This window comes from Lacerta agilis, chromosome 17 (assembly GCF_009819535.1).
Source record: "Lacerta agilis isolate rLacAgi1 chromosome 17, rLacAgi1.pri, whole genome shotgun sequence".
NCBI lineage: Eukaryota > Metazoa > Chordata > Lepidosauria > Squamata > Lacertidae > Lacerta > Lacerta agilis.
The window spans coordinates 28,165,167-28,186,900 of NC_046328.1; the positions used below are offsets into that span (position 1 = coordinate 28,165,167).

General features: G+C 44.8%; 1 protein-coding gene across 5 annotated transcripts in view; it reads left to right on the top strand.

The window, feature by feature from the left end:
- Nucleotides 1-2,213: 2,213 nt before the first annotated feature.
- The window catches only part of MARK2 (microtubule affinity regulating kinase 2), a 104,131-nt gene continuing 84,610 nt past the window's right edge, over nt 2,214-21,734 (top strand). For 3 of the 5 annotated variants that reach the window (XM_033174904.1, XM_033174907.1, XM_033174908.1), the window contains exon 1: nt 2,214-2,761. In XM_033174904.1, the coding sequence (XP_033030795.1) occupies nt 2,705-2,761 (57 nt within the window). In that variant the 5' untranslated portion in view covers nt 2,214-2,704. The remainder of the gene's footprint in view (nt 2,762-21,734) is intronic. The other 2 variants (XM_033174905.1, XM_033174906.1) reach the window with 1 other exon arrangement.

Below are 21,734 nucleotides of genomic sequence, written 5' to 3' on the forward strand. Positions count from 1 at the left end.
TCATTTCGATTTGCTCACAGGGAGGTTAGACGACAGTGTGTCATACAGGTGTTATTCCAGCGTGTTTCCTTGTCATTTTTGTTTACTGCACAGACATCCAATGGGGCAGTGAGGGAGCTGGTTTGTTGTGCGAGAGCCTCAAATGAACTCTAATTGCACCAATTAAATTTGAGATTGAATCCCACCTGAAAATAGCAACTGTCTGGAAGGGCCCTAAAATTAACCAAACCATACCACTGCAGGGCAGGTGTGGTTTTAAACACACACACACACAAATGCTAACAACTGGTGCATGTTCCATTCCACTCTGCCTCCACAGAGAAGTGTGCACAGTCTTCATCTTTTCAACAGCAGCATCATAGCTGGTGCACAGCCACATGCAAGATTTTCGCTGCATAATTTCCCACCCACCTTGTTAGCAGTTCTTATGTGAGAAATCCTTCTTCAGGAAGGGAAAGGATAAGTGGAGGTGGGAGTGGGTGGGTGAACAGCTGGGGAAGCTTTTAAACACCTCTCATTATTTAAAAAAAAACAGGGCAAGGGGAAGAGGAAACATATTTGTTAACTAATAAATAGTGCCTGAGTTTGCTTCTATCCCTTTATTTATTTATTTTATATCCTGCCTTCCCCACCCCTAGGGAGCTCAGAGCCAGCGTGGTGTAGTGGTTAAGAGCGGCAGACTCGTAATCTGGGGAACCGGATTCGCGTCTCCGCTCCTCCACATGCAGCTGCGGGGTGACCTTGGGCTAGTCACACTTCTCTGAAGTCTCTCAGCCCCACTCACCTCACAGAGTGTTTGTTGTGGGGGAGGAAGGAAAAGGAGAATGTTAGCCGCTTTGAGACTCCTTCGGGTAGTGATAAAGCGGGATATCAAATCCAAACTCTTCTTCTTCTTCTCATTTAATCAACACAACAACCTTGTGAGGTAGGTTAGGCTAAGGGGTAGTGACTGAGCCCAAGCCTTTAGCTTTGTAACATCAGTTTAGCACTTGCAGCAGGAAAGTGATCCACCGTCTTGGTTTAGTCCCAAATAAATTTTGCCATCATTATCCAAGAGGCTAACGGGGCGGCCCTTCTGGCATTTGTCAACTTGACAAGGGTTTAGGGTTTCATGCAGGCAGCAGCTTGAGATGTCTGCTTAATTAGTTAAAATATTTGGTGCTACTTACAGGTGCCACTTAACCTATTCTGTGTTTGTAAAAACTCGGTTGTTTAGTGCGACAGAGCCTACCCTTTGGAACTCCTTGCCTATTGAGATCAAGCAGGCGACTTCGCTGTACAGTACTCTTTGCGGCACCTGCTAAAAACATTCCTGTTTAGAGAAGCCTCCCCAGATGCCTAGAAATCTGAGATAATTTTCAGACCCTCCAAGTGTCCCTATTTTCCAGGTACAGTCTGGGATTTACAGAAGCCGTCCCGGTTTCTTATTGGATCCCGGAAATGTACCACTTTTCCTTAGGACGTCCCTATTTTCATCGGAGAAATGTTGAGAGGGTATGGATTTTGATCTGTTTTAGTGTTTTAACTGCTGTATTTTTTAAAGCAGGGTTGTTGATTTTTCTCCTGTTTTCTCGTTTTCAAATTATTGTAAACCGCTTTGAGGTTGTTGGGTTGTTGTTTTTTACAGTCAACTGGTGTATAAATTTTATGAAATAAATAGAGAGACACAGACACATACAATATATTTATTTTTCTGCCCATCGGGCTTCGTCACTTGTAGCCCAGAGGATGGAGGAGAAATTAATTCGGATATTTCCGTGGAGCCCGAACAGGAGACAATTCGGTTATTTCCGGACATTGCCAACCAGAACCTATTCGGCTGTTTACGTCCATTTCCGAACTTCTCTCTCTCTCTCTCCACAGGTTTCCGGATGTTGCCGCTACCTTCCCCCCTCCCTCTCCCACTGACTTTCTCTCCAACCCCAACGCAATAGAAAGCTTTAGCCACGCCCCCTCTCTCTTCTCTCTTTTCGCAAAGAAGCCCCGCCTTTCTTTCCTTGCTCAACAAATCAACTCTCCGCCGGCGCCTTCGTGTTTTTCCGTGCACCGTGGGAAGTAGAATCGGCTTGGCGTTCGGAACTTTCCGCCAGACCGCTGGAGGGTAGCGGATGACGAGACCTAGGCGTGCGAAGCCGCCGTTGTTGTCGAGGCCGCTTTCGAGTGTTTCCGGAAAACAGGCGGAACTTCCCGAAGCCCGGCGGAGGCGGCCATGTTGGGAGCCTCCGCTGTGTGAAGCTGAGGGGCGGCGAGTGGAGCTCGGGCACCGGCAGTGACGGGGAAACGGTGTCCGGGCCCGGTTCTGGAGGCGCTCCGGGGCTCGGAAGCTCAGACCAGACAAAGGCTCGCTTCGGGTCCCGGCGTTTCCCCGCTTCGGGTTTTTTCGACCGGTGCGGCCTTGTCCCCGCGCCTCATCCTCGGCCTCGCGTGAACTGTCAAGCCGGGCACCCCTCATTCAAAACCGTGGGGGCGCGGGACCCACCTATGTATAGGCGGTGCTGGTGCCTTCCGACCACCCATTGAGCCCCATTTCCCCCATGCTGGTGGCTTGGCCGCCCCCCTCGCCGTGAGGAGGAGGAGGAGTAGGAGGAAGAGCCGGAGAGGAGGAAGACCCCGACCCCTTCCAGCTGGGTCAGGGCGAAGGAGAAGGGGAAGCAGCTGAGCAGCAGTGGGGGGACTCTCCCCTCAGGCCCTGCCCAAGGGAGCCATGTCGAACAGTGGTCGGAGTCCCCTGCCTACCCTCAATGAGAGAGACACGGAACAGGTAAAAGGGCTGGATGTGCATTTGGGGAGGGGTGGGTTCCTATAGGGAAACCTGGGGGTTCCTTGATCCCACTATATTCCTTTTGTTGGGGTTAATGTGGATGGGGAGGCATGTCTAGGTTCTTCTTTGAAATGAAAATGGAAAAGTGATCCTGGTTCGGCTAGCCCAGCACATGTGGGAAATTTAGCAGAGGGAATCTTCTTTTCCCATGTCACAGAAATGTAGTGGTACATCTGTTTGTGTGGGTATGTGAAGCCTCCCACGTACCCCCCCCCCAACCAGGCTGTTGTCAGAAAGCAGACAGATATTTTTAAAAACATAGCACCACACGGGTGTCAATCCTGCATGGGAAGCTGGATAAGTGCTGTCCCTTTAAGAGTTGCGTGGTAGGGAGAATCTAGCCAGATGAGATGTTCTTCACCTCCCACCCATTCCCCCTCCTCAGTCTTAAGTCTCTGCAGCACTATGAGAGGAAAAGCTTAAGGCTGCCACTTTCCTTTTTAACTGCCTGTGCTCCTGTGCCTTTAAAAAAACCTATAAAAGCATTTTTAGGCCTGCAGAAATATAGCAGGTGAAGCATTGTTCAGCTGTTTGTGCCATTCCAGGGAGGTGCTTCTCTTGTTTTTATTTCCTCTATGATTGGCAGGTGCAGGGAAAGATTGAAAAGGTACAGAAAAAGAAGGGACAACCCTGGTCTCCGTGCTCCAAAGATTTGGGGGTGGGGGAGGAGCGACATCTGACTTAATTTTCCATTCCATGTACTGTAATGTTTAAAGGGGAGCATTCTTGGTGGAGCAGCTTCCCATGAAGGGATATTTACTTATTTTTTTCTTTTTTAAAGTGACTCTGCTCCTGTGTTGCTTTTCAACAGTAGGTTGTGGAGAAATTCAACAGGCATAACTCTCACCACCACTGATTCATCTCTTATGTGGGGGTGCAGGGGGAAGGAAGCTTACCTTTCTAGATTTCATGAGCAGGGTTAACAAAGCAACTGAATGAATGGGAACCCTGCCCTGTAAACTTTGGACAAGGCTTGAGCGCTAGGAGGAGGCTGGGAAAGGAAACCTTCAGGTTTACCTTCTTTTTTTGTAAAGGTGGATGTGTGGGGTAATTGAGTGGTGGCAGAAGTGAATAACATGCAGGGTAACATCCAGGAGGGTAGATAAAAACACCAGGAGCTGGGGAAGAAGCGGCTATTTGGGTGGAGTTACTACTACCTGTTACTTGTTTGGGACATTGTGAAAGGTATTGCTTTGGTGAATGGTTTGGGTAACAAGCAGCCACCACTGGGACGAATTAAGATAACAACTGAATCACAGGAATGTGCAGCTAAAGGTGGTTAGAGAAGATATTTCTTACATCTTTTCTCTTTTTATCCAGAAAGAACACTTGGGAACGGTACTTAACAGTGAACAGTGCTGGTACTGAGAGGAGCTGTATTGGTTTGCTTGCTGGACTGAAAAAGGCAATTGAGCAATGGATAAGAGGATGAGGTTGAATTGTCAGGAATTGCATGTGTGTGTGTAATCTTGCATTTTATTCTGGGAGATTGAGTCATTGAGTAGTCTTCCCCTTTTTGTTCTTTTGTGGCAGGGAGTGCTGTTGTGGGATGCATTGGGGAGCCAACCCAATCTAGAGAGGCTGCAGGAGGTTGAAAGAGTACCATGTGGAAACATCACTCTTCCCATCCCACTTAAGTACATTGTGTGGAGTGGGAGAGGACCACTCTTGACTTCATGCTTCTCTTTGGATTATTATTTTGGATTGAGGAAGCTAGTCAGTGAAGCAGGTAGAGGATAGCACATTTTCTGACATGCAGATAGGTCAACTACCTCAACTGAGTTTGAGGTTTGATGTTGCCCAAATGATACCTTAAACCAGGGGTGAGCAAACTTTTTCAGCAGGGGGCTGGTCCACTGTCCCTCAGACCTTGTGGGGGGCTGGAGTATATTTTGGAAAAAAATAATGAACGAATTCCTATGCCCCGTAAATAACCCAGAGATGCATTTTTAATAATATATAATAATATCTGTCCTCTTTTATCTGTCCTGAATCTTCCAACAATCTTTCCTTGCCTGCCATAGCTTATTTTTGCTACTGTACATGAGGAGTGATCATATGTACTCTCTCCTGTCTCCTTACGTCACTTGACTGCCCCCAGAACCAGCACTCCCTCAGAGCCGAGAAGAGGATAAAAACCCGCTTCCCCACCCTTTTTGTCTCATTCATCTCTCTTATGTGTCTCTTTCTCTCCAACAGCTTTTTGCTCTTGTGGGCTGCTCTTTGCAGCTTCCGCAATCTCTTAATTGCGTTGGTGGGACAATTCTTTCTTTGGTTGGGCTGCGGCAGGTGGGTGGAGGAATGCATCAAGGATTAGGTGAGCTGTAGCTGATGGTTAAAAATTTCCTCTGTAGTTATAAAATACATGTATCTTGGGCCACATCCACACCATACATTTGAAACCACATTAACAATCATGACTTCTCCCAAGGATTCCCAGGAAGTATAGTTTGTTAGGTATGCTGAGAGTTGTTAGGTGAACCCTCTTCCCAGTGGAATTGTAGCTCTGTGAGGGGAATAGGGGACTCCTAACAACCGTCAGTACCTTTAACAAGCTGCAGTTCCCATGATAGGTTGCGGGAAGCATGGCTCTAAAGTACTATTATACCACTTTAACTGTCTAGTACGGATGTGGGCTTGCCCTTTGGTAGTTCAGCCCTATGAGGAGGCATTAATGGGGTGACTCAGTGGCAGACAGAGATAGATTTAGGTGGCACAAGCCACTGAGAATTTCTCCCGCACATTCCTCATTAAAGTGAATGAGAATGCAAGTGTTCATTTTTTTCAACAGTGCCACCTTGTCTTTAGCTGTGATTCCTTAATTACAGGGGTTGGGCTAGATGACCCTTGGGTGTACCTTCCATCTCTACAATTCTTTGAGTCTGTGAGAATTTCCTGATGGATTGTGCTCCAAGTTATTGAGTTGTGGATGGTAGTGGAGTGGGGAAAGGGCAGTAGAGAACCTGCTTTGCATGCAGAAGGCTCCTGGTTCAATCCCCATAATCTCCAGAATGAGAAAACCCCATGTTGGAAACCCTGGATAGCTGCTGCATGCCAGTGTAGACAGTACTGAGCTTGACGGACCCAATGGTCTGACTTTGTAAAGGCAGATTCCTGTATTCCAATGAGAGTGTGCTGTTTGGGGTTGTCCAGTGTGTGGACTGACTCATTTCCAGCGATTTAAATTTCCCCATTTCAGCTTGCAGTGGCTGCACCTCATTTTGGCAGTTGAACACTATGACTTTAGGGTGAAGGGTGGGTAATTAATGGTGGTGGTGGTGGTAGTAGTAGTAGTAGTATTAATGATAATGATAATAATAATAATAATAATAATAATCCCGTCTTTGCCAGGGTGATGGGTAATCCTGATCCCCTGCCTTATTCTGCATCTTTCCATTTAGAGACACATTTAATCCCCTGTCCTATTATGTGATGCTGTTATTTGCTCTTTCAGCTTTCTGACATATTTTTGGCCTTATGAGAAGGTTGGGAAATAACTGCTGCCGCCTCTTTGAGGAAAGGCCATTGTTCAATGGTATTGCAACTTTGCATGCAGAGGTTTCCAGGTTTGATCCCTGGCACCTTTGCATAGGGCTGGAAATGTTCCCCGCTAGAAACCCTGGAGAGCCACCAGGGTAGACAGTGAGCTAGATGGAGTCTGTACAAGGCAACATCCAATGTCCAAGAGATGCTGTTTCCTTTGCTAGCACACGGGGCGCTCTGCTTTTGAAACTCCTACCCTAGTAAATTTATTCCTTCTCCTTAGAAAGTAACTTTGCTAAGGTGACACTTCCTGATCTTCCCAGAGGTGGGGCCATGTTAGTCTGGCACAGCAAAAATAACTAAGAGTCTTACGGCAACTTAAAGACTTAGCACATTTATTGCAGCATAAGCTTTTTTGGACGCATCTGATGATACATGAATTGTTATCCTGAGTTACACAGGTGTATACAGTATATTCACATGGTCTGGTGGCTGGCTGGCTGTAAACCTCCCTTGTCAGAGGGAAATGAAATGCAGAGAGTGATAATTAGATAATTAACTATGGTAATTCACAAAACAGTTATTGATAATAAAGGCACCCTGGCATTGAGAACCCAGTTAACACACACACAATTGAAATCCTTTGTCTTGAGCTAATTCACAGGTGATGGTATTAAAACTCTTGCTGTGTTGAAATCCAGCACTTCCGTGTTGCTATTTCACTTGTGATGTTCCTTTGTTCCAGAATGGCTACTTTAAGGTCATCTACAGAGAATATTTTGGGTGGGTAAAATGTTCCCCCTGCTAGCTTTTTAATATAGACTTTTCTGATGTCACGTTTGTGTCCATCACTCTTTTGGATAGAGACTGGTCTGTTTGTCCTACATAGAATGTAGAAGGCATTCCTGACAAATGATGCCATATATCACACTGGAATATGAACACTTGATGTTGTGGATGACATTAGGTCCTGTGATAGTGTTGCTAGGGTAGACATGGGACAGAGTTGGCACCTGCTGCTCATAATAACTAGTGTACCCTGCTGGATCACCTGTGTGGTGCTACCTCTCTTCCCCATATTTTCTGTTTCCACCATTTCAGAACCCTTCTCAGAATCACCCTCCACAAAGCCTTTGGTTCAACTGCACTTTCCTAATCACAGTGCTATAGGTTGGGGAAACCTGTGACACGCCTGCCCTCTCATCCAGCCCTCTGGATGTTGTTTGTTTACCATACTTACGTGCCTCTTAAGGCAGTCTAAGTAATACATAATAATAAATACAGTATATGTAGCAGTGAAACTGAGAAAGTACAGTGCATCTACAATATGGGCTCCTTTGGGGGGAGGGTAAGGTAGGAAGCCAATAAGTAATAATAAATAAGAATTATCGCTTCTCGGCCTTTTGGCTAAGCTCAAGTGTAGTGTAAATAAGAATTCAATGCAATATTAAACAAAGCTGCAATATAGTTCAATAGGACAATAAATATTTAAAAACAAAAGCATAGCTACACCTTTTAAGAGATGTCCTTAGAGTCAGTTATCTGCTGGGAGTGGTTCCAGGCCCTGTTAGCTTTTGCCAGCACAGTTATTGGCCATGGATAATGGGAACTTCAGTCCAGCAATGTCTGGAGGGCCAAAGGTTAGCCACCCTTAATATAAGGCCTTTCAGTAATAATAATTATTCATGATTTCTTCTGGCTTCTTCATCATGCAGTTTTACATGGCCCTTGTTAAAATGTTGATTTTATTAGTATGATTTTGATTTGTATTCTGTCTTGGAAAGTTACTTAGAAAGGTGGCGTATGCATAATGTATTGATAACAACAATTGATTAATAGAATAAAAATCCGTTTTGGATCATCCTTGGGAAGATTCTTGCAACTCTCTAATCCAAGCAGGTTAAATAGCAATGAGGGCAACTCATTGGTGTATTGAGCGTTACTTACTCTCCACTGTTTTTTTTTTGTGTGTGTGTGTGTGTGTGTTTTAAAAAGGGGGGGAGTTGTGCTTTTCCAGAAGGTAGTTGCAGGGTGGGGCAAGACAGGGTGCAGCAACTGTTCCGGTTCTGCAAAGACTGTGAGCGCACCTTGTGACGTGCTTAACAGATTACAGGGGAAAGGTAGCAAGGGTATGTAGGGGTGGTTACTTGAAAACACCAGCTGCAGGAGAGAGGCCTGGCAGGCCTTGAATTCCTTCTCAATGAGCCTTCACCCACTGGCTTTGCTGTCCTCTCCTCCTCCTCCGGTGAGTCTCCTCAGGCCCTGCGGGTCGGCAGTAGTGCCACCTCCTCAGTTTTGGCTCCCACAGCTGCCTTCCACTTGATTGTGCTTTTTCTTATTTTCCCAGGGGAGAGTGGTCACCCTCCCTATGTGTTACAGAGGGGAGGGGGTGGGAAGCCTCTAACTGGAGTCTTTGGGGCTCTCCTCTTTCTTGCTTTCTCTGCAAGCACATGCATGTGTCTTAGCAACAGGGCCTGAAAAGGACAGCTAGCATGGAAATGAGACAAGTATAACAGTGGACTAAATATATCTCCAGCATCCTTTATCTTAGGGGTGGCAGAGGAAGGGGGGGGGGAGAAAGAAAGAAAGAAAGAAAAGAAAAAGAAGGTTTGAATCTGGTGCCTGGTATTTTTTTTCTGTTTTGAACCCTTCTAGTTTTGGTCTCATCAGTGTGGTGTTTTTTAAAAAAACAACAACAAATGTGGGTCCAGAGAAAGGAAAGCACACCCTCCACCTTGGTTTATAAAGCAAGAACATCTATTTATCAAAATAACTAAATAAATAACTAAATAAATAACTAAATTCAGCCAACATTTAAGCATGACTGAATCAAAGTAGTTCTCTCCCCTCCTCCCTTCACGCTATTCTTTCCTCTGCAGTTTCAGCTTAAACTAGTTGAAGCGGAGGGGGGAGAACCCATATGACTCAGGTTACCTGTGGCAGCTGCACCTTCTTAGCTGAGTAACTGAAGTTTTGATTTATTTTTTTGTTTCCTGAGAAGTGTACTGCTCTTTCCCCCCTGTCCCCCTTCCCTGATGAAATGTTTTGTCCCCCTTTCCACCCTCGTTTCAACATTATAATACATTTCTGTTGCTTTTTGCAGACCCTTCTTTGGTAAATCATAAGTATTCAAGTATCCCTTTTAAAAGTAAAGTGAGTGGAGATTTCCCCACCCACCCCTTGGCCTTGCCTTGATTGAATGCTTGTATACACACAACTTAAACCCTGTTATTATATAATCTAATCGTACAAAACTCCCTTTTTATTGGAAATCCTGTCCCCAGGGGAGAGCTGGTCCACTCAATTATCCTGCTGCTTTTGATGTGTCCGAAACATTTCCGATAAACAGGTCTGTGTGCTACCTTGTGTGGCTGGCTCCATCTCCTGGCTGGTGAAACCTAGCAGTATGGCTGGAGAGCTTCTGCTCCCCTTTCCAGCTGGACCCTCACAGTTGTTCCGTTCGTTCCACTGTGCTGCCGGTCTGGGCCCCATCCCTTCCTTGGTGAGAGCTTGTCAATGTGGCATGAGGGACATGGGGAAGGTGTAACTTACGGAAGAGGCAGTGTGTGTGGGGTGACACAGCCCTTTGTTGCTGAAGAAGTGAACCCTCACCATTCTTGACTCCCATCTTTTTTGATGGGGGTCAAAGCGAATGTAGAAAACAGTTGAAAAGGGAATGCTTTTGTTTGGATCCAGGTTTCCTAGCTAAGGGTTGTGCTGGTTGAAGAGGCCTAATCCAAGTTCCCAGCCTAGAAACTGAATGTCTGAATGACTGACAAGGCCAAAAAGGGAGAAAGGGGTCATGAACTCAGTGGCAGCAAAGTGAGGATTTACATGGAGACAGTTTGCACTTGCTGTCTAGGAGCACAGGCTCCCATATACATAACCACAGCAGGATATTTCTCTTGAAGCATCTCAGCTTTTGCGTTTCGGCATTCGGGGTTGGATCTCTCTGTCCTTCTGTTTGTTCTTTCTGTCCGTCCCCCCCCCAATTGCTCCGACAATCCATATTGGAAATCTGTGGAGGCCAATACCAATAGGGGGTGACTTATGCATCACTTCGCAGCCAGCTGTTTTTGTGTCCCTTCCTCCCACCTTTTTCTTTTTATTCCTGCTTCTTTAGGACCCTTGTGCAACTGCGGTGGGTGAGATGCAGTGACTGGATATCATGTGTGTCCTGGCAGCACATTTATTCAGCCTGTGTAAGAAGAGGGTTCTTAACCCACCTTTTGCTTTCCATTGGGAGGGTGGAGAACGAGGAGGAGGGCAAAGTTTTCTTGCTTGCCAAACTGGTCAAGCCGGTTCTGATAATGATTGGTGTTCTCTTTCTTTTTCTGTAGTGCTCCGGGAGAGATTGAGATTTTAAAAAACACACGTACTATATGCCTGTCTTGCAAGCTACACTTGATAGATGGTGAACTTTCTGTAACAAGCAGAGACTGTAGTTAATACCCAGTGGAAAGCTTGGGCTGTAACAGTACGTTTTGTTATCCTTTATTACCCAGTATCCAAGGCACATGCTATGCAGCTTTGCAAATTTAGTTGCTTAGACTAGAGCACACATAGTCTTAAAACTCCATTCACAGGTGAAGGAATCTCCTCTCTTGCATCCGTGGTGTGTAATAGTTTGCTGCATTTTTATCAGATTTATTTGTTGCTGTAAATTCCTAGTATCTTCCCCTGCTGGTGTAACTTTTTTTTTAATGTAGGGTTACAAACCAAATGTGCTTTGTTGGTGTGGCATAGGAGCTTAAGTCACAAATGAGGTTCAAATCTCACCTCAGCCACAGATTCAAGGGACATTGGCAGTGATATGGGGTGGAAGCGTTTCCAGATTCCCCCCCCCCCAGTGCATAATTTTTCTATGTGAAATTTTCTGTTTCGTAAGTTCATTCGTAACAACAAATGGATGCCAAGTGCAAATATATATTAAGCAAGTTTTTTAACTTCATACAGGTATAATAATGGAAACATCTGGTCAGCCACTGTAGGAATCAGGATGCTGAACTACATGGATCTTTTGGGAAATCTCTGTCATCTTTAATGCTGACTCTTGTACTATAGCTGCCTGGGCCTTCTGGCAAATTCTGAAATAGCAGCTTCTCCATGATCTATGCATTTCCTGGACAATGTCTAAATGGCAAAGATCTGAACAGGAGCCTCCCTCTGCCATAACTAATGTGCCACTTGGGACCAGTTTTTCAGCTTTGGTTGAGCTGTCTGTCTCAATGCCATGTAGTCTGCAGTAGTATTGGAACTACTCAGTGTGTTTTGGAAAGAAGTACAACTGGATCTTTCAGTATTCCACTACCAATGTTTCTATCAGCAGAGGTGTTCAGGTAATTTAATTTGGGGAAGGAGGGGGTAAACACTTGCAAAGAAGGGATCTGATACCATTCTACAGGGCCAGCCCTACCACTGGCAGAGTGAGGCAGCTGACTCAGGCTTGGAAGATGCTGAAGTTGCTATTCAGATGTTAAAGGGCAGAGCTGTGCATGCCCTCTGGCCTGACCCACATTCTATAAGCTAGCCTGCTACCCCCAACACTGTCCCATCTCTAGTACTGAAGTAAGGTTCAGCAATTCAGTCAAGAGGAAGGACTGTAGCCCCATGGTAGAGCAGCTGCATTCCACGCAGAAGGTCCCAGGTTCAGTCCTCGTATCTCCAGGTGGTGCACTGCTGAGAGACAGATCACTGCCTGAAATCCAGAAGAGCAGCTGTCAGTAAGTGCAGACAATACTAAGCTATAAGGAGCAGTGGTCTGATTCATTATGTTCCTGACTTCTGATCTCATTGGCTTCCCAGCTGGTGCGCTCAGGAGGTGGAGGAGAGCCCCAGTGATGTAGTAAGCTGGTGAGTACTCCCCCCCCCCCCCAGTTCACCACACAGGCAAAGCAGTATGGCTATGCTTATGGGCACGGGTAGGCAAACTAAGGCCTGGGGGCCGGATCAGGCCCTATCGCCTTCTAAATCCGGCTTGCGGACGGTCTGAGAATCAGCGTGTTTCTACATGAGTAGAATGTGTGCTTTTATTTAAAATGCATCTCTGGGTTATTTGTGGGGCATAGGAATTCGTTCATTCCCCCCCCCCAAATATAGTCCAGCCCCCCACAAGGTCTGAGGGACAGTGGACCAGCTCCCTGCTGAAAAAGTTTGCTGATACCTGCTTATGGGCCATTATAAGCTCTGTAGCTAGCATTGCAAATCAGGAGGCAGTTTGTAGGAAATGTGGATTTTTTTGGGGGGGGGGAGGGTGTTCCCTGTGACCTGGAATGATCAGTGAATGATCTACTTGCAGATAGAGATGTATTAAAAGAATGAATGATACCCTTCCGACAGTGCCTTTAAAAAAATCAAATGTGTAAAATGCACAGAGGGGGGGAAAAAAGCTCATTAAACAATCCAGGACCTGGGTTAGGAGAGCAGAGCGGTGTCAAAGTTCCCTCTGTGCATAAATCTACTTTTAATTAAAACTACCTGAATGGGAGACTTGATTGTTCTCTCTCTCTTTCTCTGGCTTTCCATCCTGAAATCTCCTCTGTACATTATCCGTCATAAGGTTTACTCAGAGCACACAATGTTCTGTTACAGTTTCAGTTCAGCAAACTCGTTTTCCCTAGCTGCTGACTTTTTTCCAGGGCATGTGTTTGGATTCACGTGCCTTCAGGTACAATGGATTGCAGCAGGCTCTGTTGCTGTCTTAAGACTACTTCAATTTTCTGAATATTAAAGCTCATTTTCTTTGCAATGTGGAAATTAGTTATTGCCTGGAGATAAGCCTCCAGGTTATAGGTTCTGCTTTAATACTACTAACTGCCCACCTAAGAAGTAAGGTGGCTGGGGATGGGGCCTGCGCCATAGTGTCTGTGTGTTCATGCAGTAGCCAAAATTGCAGTAAACCTGGGATAATTAGGCTTGCTGCTGTGCAAGAAGATTGTAGAAATTATTGCTGTTTGCTTTTTAACCCATTTGATCCTACATGGCAGCCTCCAATTTAAAACAATTTAAAAATATATGTGTAGTAGAATTATTCATTCCCTGGCATCTCCAAGTAAGGCTGGGAATTAATTCCTGCCTGAAACCTTGGAGAGTTGCTGCCAGTCAGTGTAGACAGTACTGAGCTGGGTAGACTAATGGTCTAGCTTTAGCACAAGGCAGTTTCTTATGTATTTGAAAAACAAGAGCAACATCCATTTAAGTTAAACAAGGCATTGGGAATTTGATCCAGCAGGTTTCCCCACCCCTAGTGGTCCACTTTGACATGTGGACGGTATGGTGAATGGTTTGAGGGCTGTTACTCTTCAAGTTTGATTTACGTTTAAGCCACCAGGTGTTCTCTCATACTGAGAATAAGAAAGGAAAATGGTGAATGGTGTTTGTTGAATTGCCATTGGGTTGGGTTGTAGTGAATAATAATTATCATTTATATGGCATCTTTTTGAATATTGCTGGTATTGGCCTTGGGCAGTTCCTAGGGCTCACAGGTGCTGACACCTGTTTTGGAACTGAGCAGCCACCAATTTCCTTCAGTTCCCCAGAGCAATACAACTTTGGGTGCTGTGGTGCACTGTGGGATATTTAAAATTGTGGCCACAGCCACTTGCAACAGCCTTGTAAGTAAGGTAGGTCAGGTGTTTCAAATGGGAAGTTGAGATAGTAATCTGCCTAAGGTCACCCTTGGCAGAAAATAAATTCAGACTGGGTGCTCTTTGGTTCACTGTTGTGATTGTTGGTCATTTGAGTCAGCATTTTTGTAGTAAAGAATCTTATTCCAGATTGGAACAGTGGCTTGTGCAGTTTGTTTGTTTTTTAAACCTTTTTTCAATTTACATTGAGCCCCAGTGCCCTCATCTATATACAGAGAGGGTTGAACATTTACACATCTTGCATGGGTGTTACATTCTGGTGCATATACTTGAACCACCCCTGTGTATGCATCCTTATATTTCTGGAGCACATGCACTGAGCAGGCCTTGCCCAGTAGGAAAGCCAGAGAGCTTAAAAGCTCTATCTGTGCAAGGAAAACCTGATGCAAAAAGAGCTTTTAATGTCTCTACCTTGCGTGCATTTAATTTGTGCAGTTTCAACCAGCTGGCCTCCAAATGCACAAGTTAAACGCATGTAAATTGCGATCATACTGTATCTGTCAGACACTTGGTTTGTTGTATTTATGTAAAAGTAATTACTGTCTGTTACATTGGTTTGATTTTTGTTGTTGTTCTAATTCGTTTCTTCTACAAAATATAACTGTATTGAGGAATAATCCACTTTAATCCTAAAGTCAGCTTCCGTGTCAGGATTCCATAGTCCACTGTTGGAACTACTAAAGAAGTAACAAAAATGTGGTACTCCGTTTCACAGTTTTCCAGTTTGCCGCATTTTTGTGACACCCCCCCCCAGCCTAAAACAGCTAACCCTTTTGCTTCTCATGTCAGGATTTTGTGCAAGGTAATACGGAGCATGTGTATAACTTATTAAGTGTTCAAAAGCACTTTACCTGCTATTTTGTTTATTCCTTATCATAACTATTTAAGATAGGTTAATATTATTCTCCATGTTTATTTTTGGGGCAGGTGAGGGGTGGCTTGCCTAAGACCACATGGTAAGTCCTTGGCAGATACGACATTTGAGCTGGTGACCTGCTCTGTTTATGGCTCGTTCTCTAAGCCACTATGCCACACCAGCTCTCTTCAGAATGTACCGGTAATTCTAAATGTTTGCCAGTGTCAAATAATAATAATAATAATAATATTTATTATTTGTACCCCGCCCATCTGGCTGGATTTCCCCAGCCACTCTGGGCGGCTTCCAACAGAAATCAAATACAAAAATATCAAACATTAAAAACTTACCTAAAAAGGAGAGATTGCACAAACAGGAGCTAGAGGAGGGCAGCTAGAATGGTGAAGCACCTGGAAACAAAGTCCTGTGAGGAACAGTTGTGGGGAGTGGGGAGCTGGGATTTTTTTAACCTGGAGAAGAGATAAAGGGGAGACACAAAAAGGACTTCAAATATCTGAAGAGCTGTCACTGTTCACCTTCATGCACTCCCAGTGCTGTATGTTTAGGATGTGGTCACACTCATTGGTTGAGCCTTTCGGCTCATTTTACTAAACTATTCCGTGAGTTGAACAGACTCCTCCTCTCTGCATGTGTCATGTAGTTCTGTTGAGGGGAGGTGTCAGTGTCTTAAGGTGGAAGGGGGTTAGCAGAGGGTCTGCTTGGGGTATGTCTGTCTTGGTTTGATGGTGGAGGCTTTAAAAGCATGTCAAATGCCTGCTAATACATACTTAGGTGAACAGCCGCCTGGGTCTTGAGTACTTCTTTCGGCAAATTCCCTTCACAGATCCAATGGTTCACCTGCTCTGGCTCTGGATGGACAGTTTATTCAGTGACTTTACAGTACTCAACTTGTTTAAAGCTGCAAAAAATTAAGCATTTAAGTGGGGAGCAGCAATTCACCCCCCCACCACTTTCTCGCACTTAACCTCTGCTTGGCAAACTCAGAGTGAGATGACTCACTTTCTCTTAACTCTTTCCGATTTTTCTTTCTGGTCATCTTGCAGTCCTTGGATGACTGAATGTTGTTGTTGTTGTTAGACTTGAAGGGCTTTTCGCCAGAACTGGCATGTTAACAGAAATTTATTTTTGGCTGGTGAACCACATCTTTCCAGTAGCGTCTCCAGTAGTTGTGCATAGGAGACAGGAAGCTATCATAGACCAGGTCAATGATTGTCTGTAGATCAGCAACATCTGGCATGCCAGAGATTAGCCACAAGGGTTGCTGACTTGTTGCTCTCCAGACATTGCTGGACTATCCCATCAGCCCATACCCATTGGCCATAGTGACTGGGGCTGGTGGAAGTTGGCAGTCCAATAACATCTGGAAGGGGCACTAGGTTGGATGTCCCTGGTCCATACTGACTGGTTGTAACTCTCTAACGTCTCAGACAGAGAAAGTTCTTTCTCAACACCAGCTACCTGATTCTTTTAGCTGAAGATTCTGGGGATTGAACTTGGAGCCTTCTGAACGCAAAGCAGATACTCTACCACTGAGCCATAGACTCTGCCCAAACTGAGATGACTGTAGAATCCTGTACAGTGAACAGAGGGCAGGCAAAAGTTGTGCCAGGATCAGCAGCAACTTAAACTGAGTCTGTATGCTGGTGAGCCTCTTGAGGCTTCAAAGGGGATGGGAGAAGATGCCACCCTGGACTCCTTTGGGGAGGAAGGATGGGGTATAAATTGAATGAATGAATAGTGTAAGGACTTCTTCATGGCTCTGTCTGTATCTGGTTGGCTCTTCCTGGCCTGACTATAAATGTTGAGATACTGACAGAAGAGCAGCCCTTATAAAAAGACCAGCAGAGTGTGTTTCACTCACACATCTTTCTTGTGAAGTGACATCAATTCATAAACCAACATCACAGCAGATGCCAAGCAGGGATTCTTTCACCTGCACATCTTCTGACATGAAATGTGCCCACGGTGCCTTTCTGCCTCTTACATAAGCCAAGCTGTACTATCTCTATGTAACATGAGACTAAAGCTGACTATTCCTGTACTGTTCACTACAGGAAGTAATTTCCCATTGTTTAGGTGGTTTAGGATGGAGAACCTTTTTCCAGTCTAAAGGCTGCATTCCCTTCTGGACAACTTGTGGGCTCCATATGGCAGTGGCGAGGTAGAGCCAGAAGCAAAAGTGGTTGGTTCACTGGATGTACATGTTCGCCTTTGTGCAGTAGCCAGGCTGGAGAAGCCTGCTAAGCTTCTTCACTGCTTCCTTTTGACAAGTGGCAAAGACTTGACTTTTAAGCAGGCATAGACTGGTGACCACTGGTGGTAAAATGACCTACGGGTTCACTGAAATACCCTTACCTAGTAGGGTTTATGGATTACATAGAATGGCATCTTAATAACTTTTGAGATCTATACATTCCCCCCAGAGTCTAACTGAGTGGGTTGGGAAATGATTGTATTATTCAAATAGCTGAAGGGCTGTCATGTATAAGAGGGCAAAAGATTTGTTCTTGCTGCTCCAGAAAACAGGGCTAGATGTAATAGGCTTAAGTTGCAGGAGGTTATATTTGATTGAACATTAAGAGAACATTATTCATGGTAAAAGCAGTTTGACAATGATTCCCTACAGGGGTGGGTGGGCTCAGCTAAAGATGAATGACCTTCTGTTGTCTCCTGGATTTCCTGCGTGAAACAATGTTAGATTTAATGGCCTACAAGGCCCCATTCGTCTCTATGGTTGTATATAAGTGTTTAAGAGAAATGCCAACTTGGTACAAAAAAAACAGCTTCAAATTTGAGAGATCCTAGAGGTGTGAAGAAATACAAATATAGCATTGGTACAAGAGCTTTAGCAAAAGCTAAGCAACATCCTCTTTCAACATGCAGTTTCCTTTATTGCTACAAGGATACTCTTCATGTCGACCCAAAGTGAGGTTATGTGGCTTCCTGAGCCAGCTGCCCCACCCATTTGATACACCCAGGCATTGAAAAAGATACTTTGTCAGCACTCAGAACTTTTAAATTAATTAGTATGCTATCTTACACAGTCATACCTTGGAAGCTGAACGGAATCTGTTCCAGAAGTCCATTTGACTTCCAAAACATTCGAAAACAAGATTGTGGCTTCTGATTGGCTGCAGAAAGTTCCTAGAGCCAATCAGAAGCCACGGAAGCCCCGTCGGATGTTTGGGTTCCAAAATAATGTTTGCAAACCGGAACAATCACTTCTGGGTTTGTGGTGTTTGGGAGCCAGAATATCTGAGTTTCAGGGCATTCAGGTTCCAAGGTACAACTGTATTTTCTTTTAAGCTCAGAGTGGCTTTTGGCCACACTATCTGTAAAACACAATTGAAAATGACAACATCAGCAACAATAGTCCTTAAGGCTGTTGTGGTCTACTTCCTTGTGAACCTGTTGTGCACTCAGATCAGCAACAGAAGTCCAACTCTATGGTTCTCCCCAGCTGCCAAACCATCTGAAGTAGGACTTTTTCATCAAGGCTGTAAAATGGCCTCTCAAGAGAAGGCTTTGAAGGTAAGAAATGGTACCTTGAACTAAACCTGGAAGGTATAGTTAGGTCAGTTGCCAACATCTTGGCTGAAGTTGTTTCTGCCTCCTGGCATTTTTTTAAATAGAGGGTTGGCAGCAGCATACTATGCTAGTTGAAGCCATAAGTTGTTCTTTCTGACTTGATGGGAGCACCTTAGTAGAAAACACACTGAGATACTAAACTCAAATGCATCCAGCAGAATCGAACCAAGACGTTGTCAACAGACAGCCACAGGGCTTCTTTCTTAAAACCTTTGCCTTTCTCCCTTCTGAATCCACTTCCAGCCTCCTTGCACTTCCATGTGCTTTTATATTCTGCATCCTGGTTCACATCTGGTCTCTGGGTCTTGCCTGCCTTTAGCTCCTTCTCTTCAGTTTTGCCTCTCACTTCTAGCTATGCTTTCTGCCTGTGTTAATGCTTTTGTTCCTACCCTAAGACTTGGGCACCTGGAAGGAGGAAGGTCAGCTGGTTTTGGGAATGGAGCCAGTACAGCTTCTGTGCCTTCAGCCTCCTCCAACTGCTGCTTTCAACTCCCAGAACTACCACATGCTTTCTGCTAGCTTGCTGGCAATATTCTGAAGGGCTGTGCAAACCAGGGGCAGCTCTGTTGCTTTGAAAAGTACTTCTACATCAATCCGGAGGTGTCTGTTGGCTCTAGAGACAATTCATGGTATGTTACATGGCAAGTTTGGAAGGGCTACCTATGACTATCTGCTACTGGCAATGTAATTTTTTAAAAAAAGAAGAAATCTTGCCTCTACAAGTAGCAGCAAAGGGTTAAAAAAAAAACCAAGCACCTGAGCTTCATCCAGTTAGCTTGGCAATTTTTTCTGGTTCCAACTTCCATTTAAGGAAGGGCTGCAGCTTACTGGTAGAGCATCCTTTTTCCATGCACAAAGCCCCTGATTAATGTCTGATGGCATCTTCATGTGAGACTAGGAGAAGTCCCTGCCTGAATTCCTAGCGAACCACCACTAGTCAGTGCGTAGACAATACTGAGCTTAGATGGGCTAGGGCTCTGACACAGTGTAAAGCAGCTCCCTATGTTCCTATGAGATGGCCCATTAGATGTTGATTATGAACGCTTCCTTTAACAGGCTCTGCTTAGCAGTACTTCAGTGCAATATGAATTCCCCAGGAGGTGCCGGCAGGAGGGGGGAATCTTTACCTTAATTACTCTGATCATGTCAGATGGAGAGATGGATACTAATTGATTAGGCTCTGGGCTGGCCCTCCCTTAGCAAATAAGCTGAGGAAAGGAAACCTCTTGTGGTCTGTTGCTTCAGTTTATGACTGTCCTAATAACCTGTTCCCTGTCAAGTTTCTTTCTTTAACTGCAGAAGCAATTGCTTTTGAAGCTTGTTCCTTGGTAGCTTTAAACCATCTGACAAGCTACGCCTCTGCCTTGTTGCCACAGTAGTGTCTTTGGCTTTAATGATCAGGAGGGACTTAAAATACAGTGTTGTTTGAAATGGTGTGAAGACCCAGAGGGGAGGTGCCATTCTGTCTTTTGGATATGAGCATATGACACTGCCTTCTACTGAATCAGGAAACCAGTTCTTGTTTTCTAGTTCTGAAACTGTTTTCAGTAGAGAGATTAGAGACTCAGCCCTCCAGCTCCCACCAGCCTCAGCCTGGCAGCACGAGAGTGCATCTGCAAGGAACATCATATAGTATATGTGACAGTTTTTTATTCCAGTATACCACATTTGACCTGAAATATTGGAGGGGTGGAAATAAAAGCACTCTTAATGAAGTTGATGTGTAATGCTACGTGATCATTTTTATTGGGATACTTTTAATACTATAAAGACAATGACATGAATTTCTGTAACATTAACATTTAAATTTACAAAAAAGACAGAGGTGCTAAATACGTTTTATCAACCCAAATAATGCATGATATGCTGACTTGCATACTTCCGAGGGTTAACCATTGAAAAACAATTGCAGTTTTGAAACTGCCAGACTTTCCTAATACAGTGGTACCTCAGGTTACATACGCTTCAGGTTAAGAACTCCTCTAACCCAGAAATAATGCTTCAGGATAAGAACAGAAATTGTGCTCTGGCGGTGCAGCAGCAGCGGGAGGCCCCATAAGCTAAAGTTGTGCTTCAGGTTAAGAACAGTTTCAGGTTAAGAACGGACCTCTGGAACGAATTAAGTTCTTAACCCGAGGTACCTCTGTGCTGTATTCGCAGTTGACACCCATTCATTGCTACTACTGAACTATGAAATGGAACATTTTATTGGGGTGGGGATTTCCAACCTGTATCACAGGCCAGTTAAAAGATGGTAAGGCTGGGAAAGGCCTTTATGTTCCTGAAACACTGGAAAGCCACTGTCAATTAGAAGAAGCACTGCTTGACTAAAGGACCTCTGGACTGACTTCATATAAAGAGCCTTCTTATATTATTATAAGTACAAGGGTAGCCAAAGTGGTTTCCTCCAGGTGTAATTGCGCTCCAACTCCCATCAGTCCCAGCCAGCACGGCTAGTTGGGGATCATGGAAGTTGTAGTGTAGCAACATTTGAAGGGAACCACATTGGCTACCCCTGAAAGTGTAATTTTACCATGATGGATTGTGCTGAGGTTGACTATGAGCAGTCCTGTTCCTCCTGGAAAGATGAGAGAGAATATTTTAAATAAGCTGGCTGTCTCCCCCACCCTCACCCATTGACCATTACACGTTCAGTAAACTCCTATTAACTTGAGCATGCAGAGTTCCCCTCTTTGCTCTTCTGCTTTTCCTGTTCAGCATTTTGGAAGCTTACATTGCTGTGGCTTTGTCCCCCATCCCCCCCGCCCCCTGCCCCCCAAAAAGTAGCTTCACAGTCCACTGGAAACCAGAGCTTGCGTCAAATAGAGCAGCAACTCTTTAGCTACTGTTTGGGCTGACTCCATTGTGTGCTGGACAGTGGGACATTGTAGTGGAACTGATTAAGCAACAACGGAAAGGGGGGCAGCGGGGAGACAGATGCTCAAAAGAACTGTAGGTTCAGAGGGAGTTGAGCGGATATTTACAAAAGATTTTTTTTAGGAGGTTTACTATTTAACTGGTCCAAAAAGGGTTGGGGGGGGGGGAACTTTCCTTCTGTGGGTGACTAATTTCATGCTAGACTAACCAACCACTCCCCCAAATAATGCATATTGGTGTTCTTGCAGGCAGCCTCAGATGGGGCAGCATGTGAATTTTTTCTCATGGGTGCGCACATTTCCTATCCCCCCCCCCACTAGAGTGGGATGGGACCTGAGAAGAGCAACTTAAGGAAGGGAGCTGCTGCTGCTGTTGGAAGCAAAAGTGGCACTCCTATTTGAAATACTTTCCGGACTTCCAGGTGAAGATGGTGACGATTGAG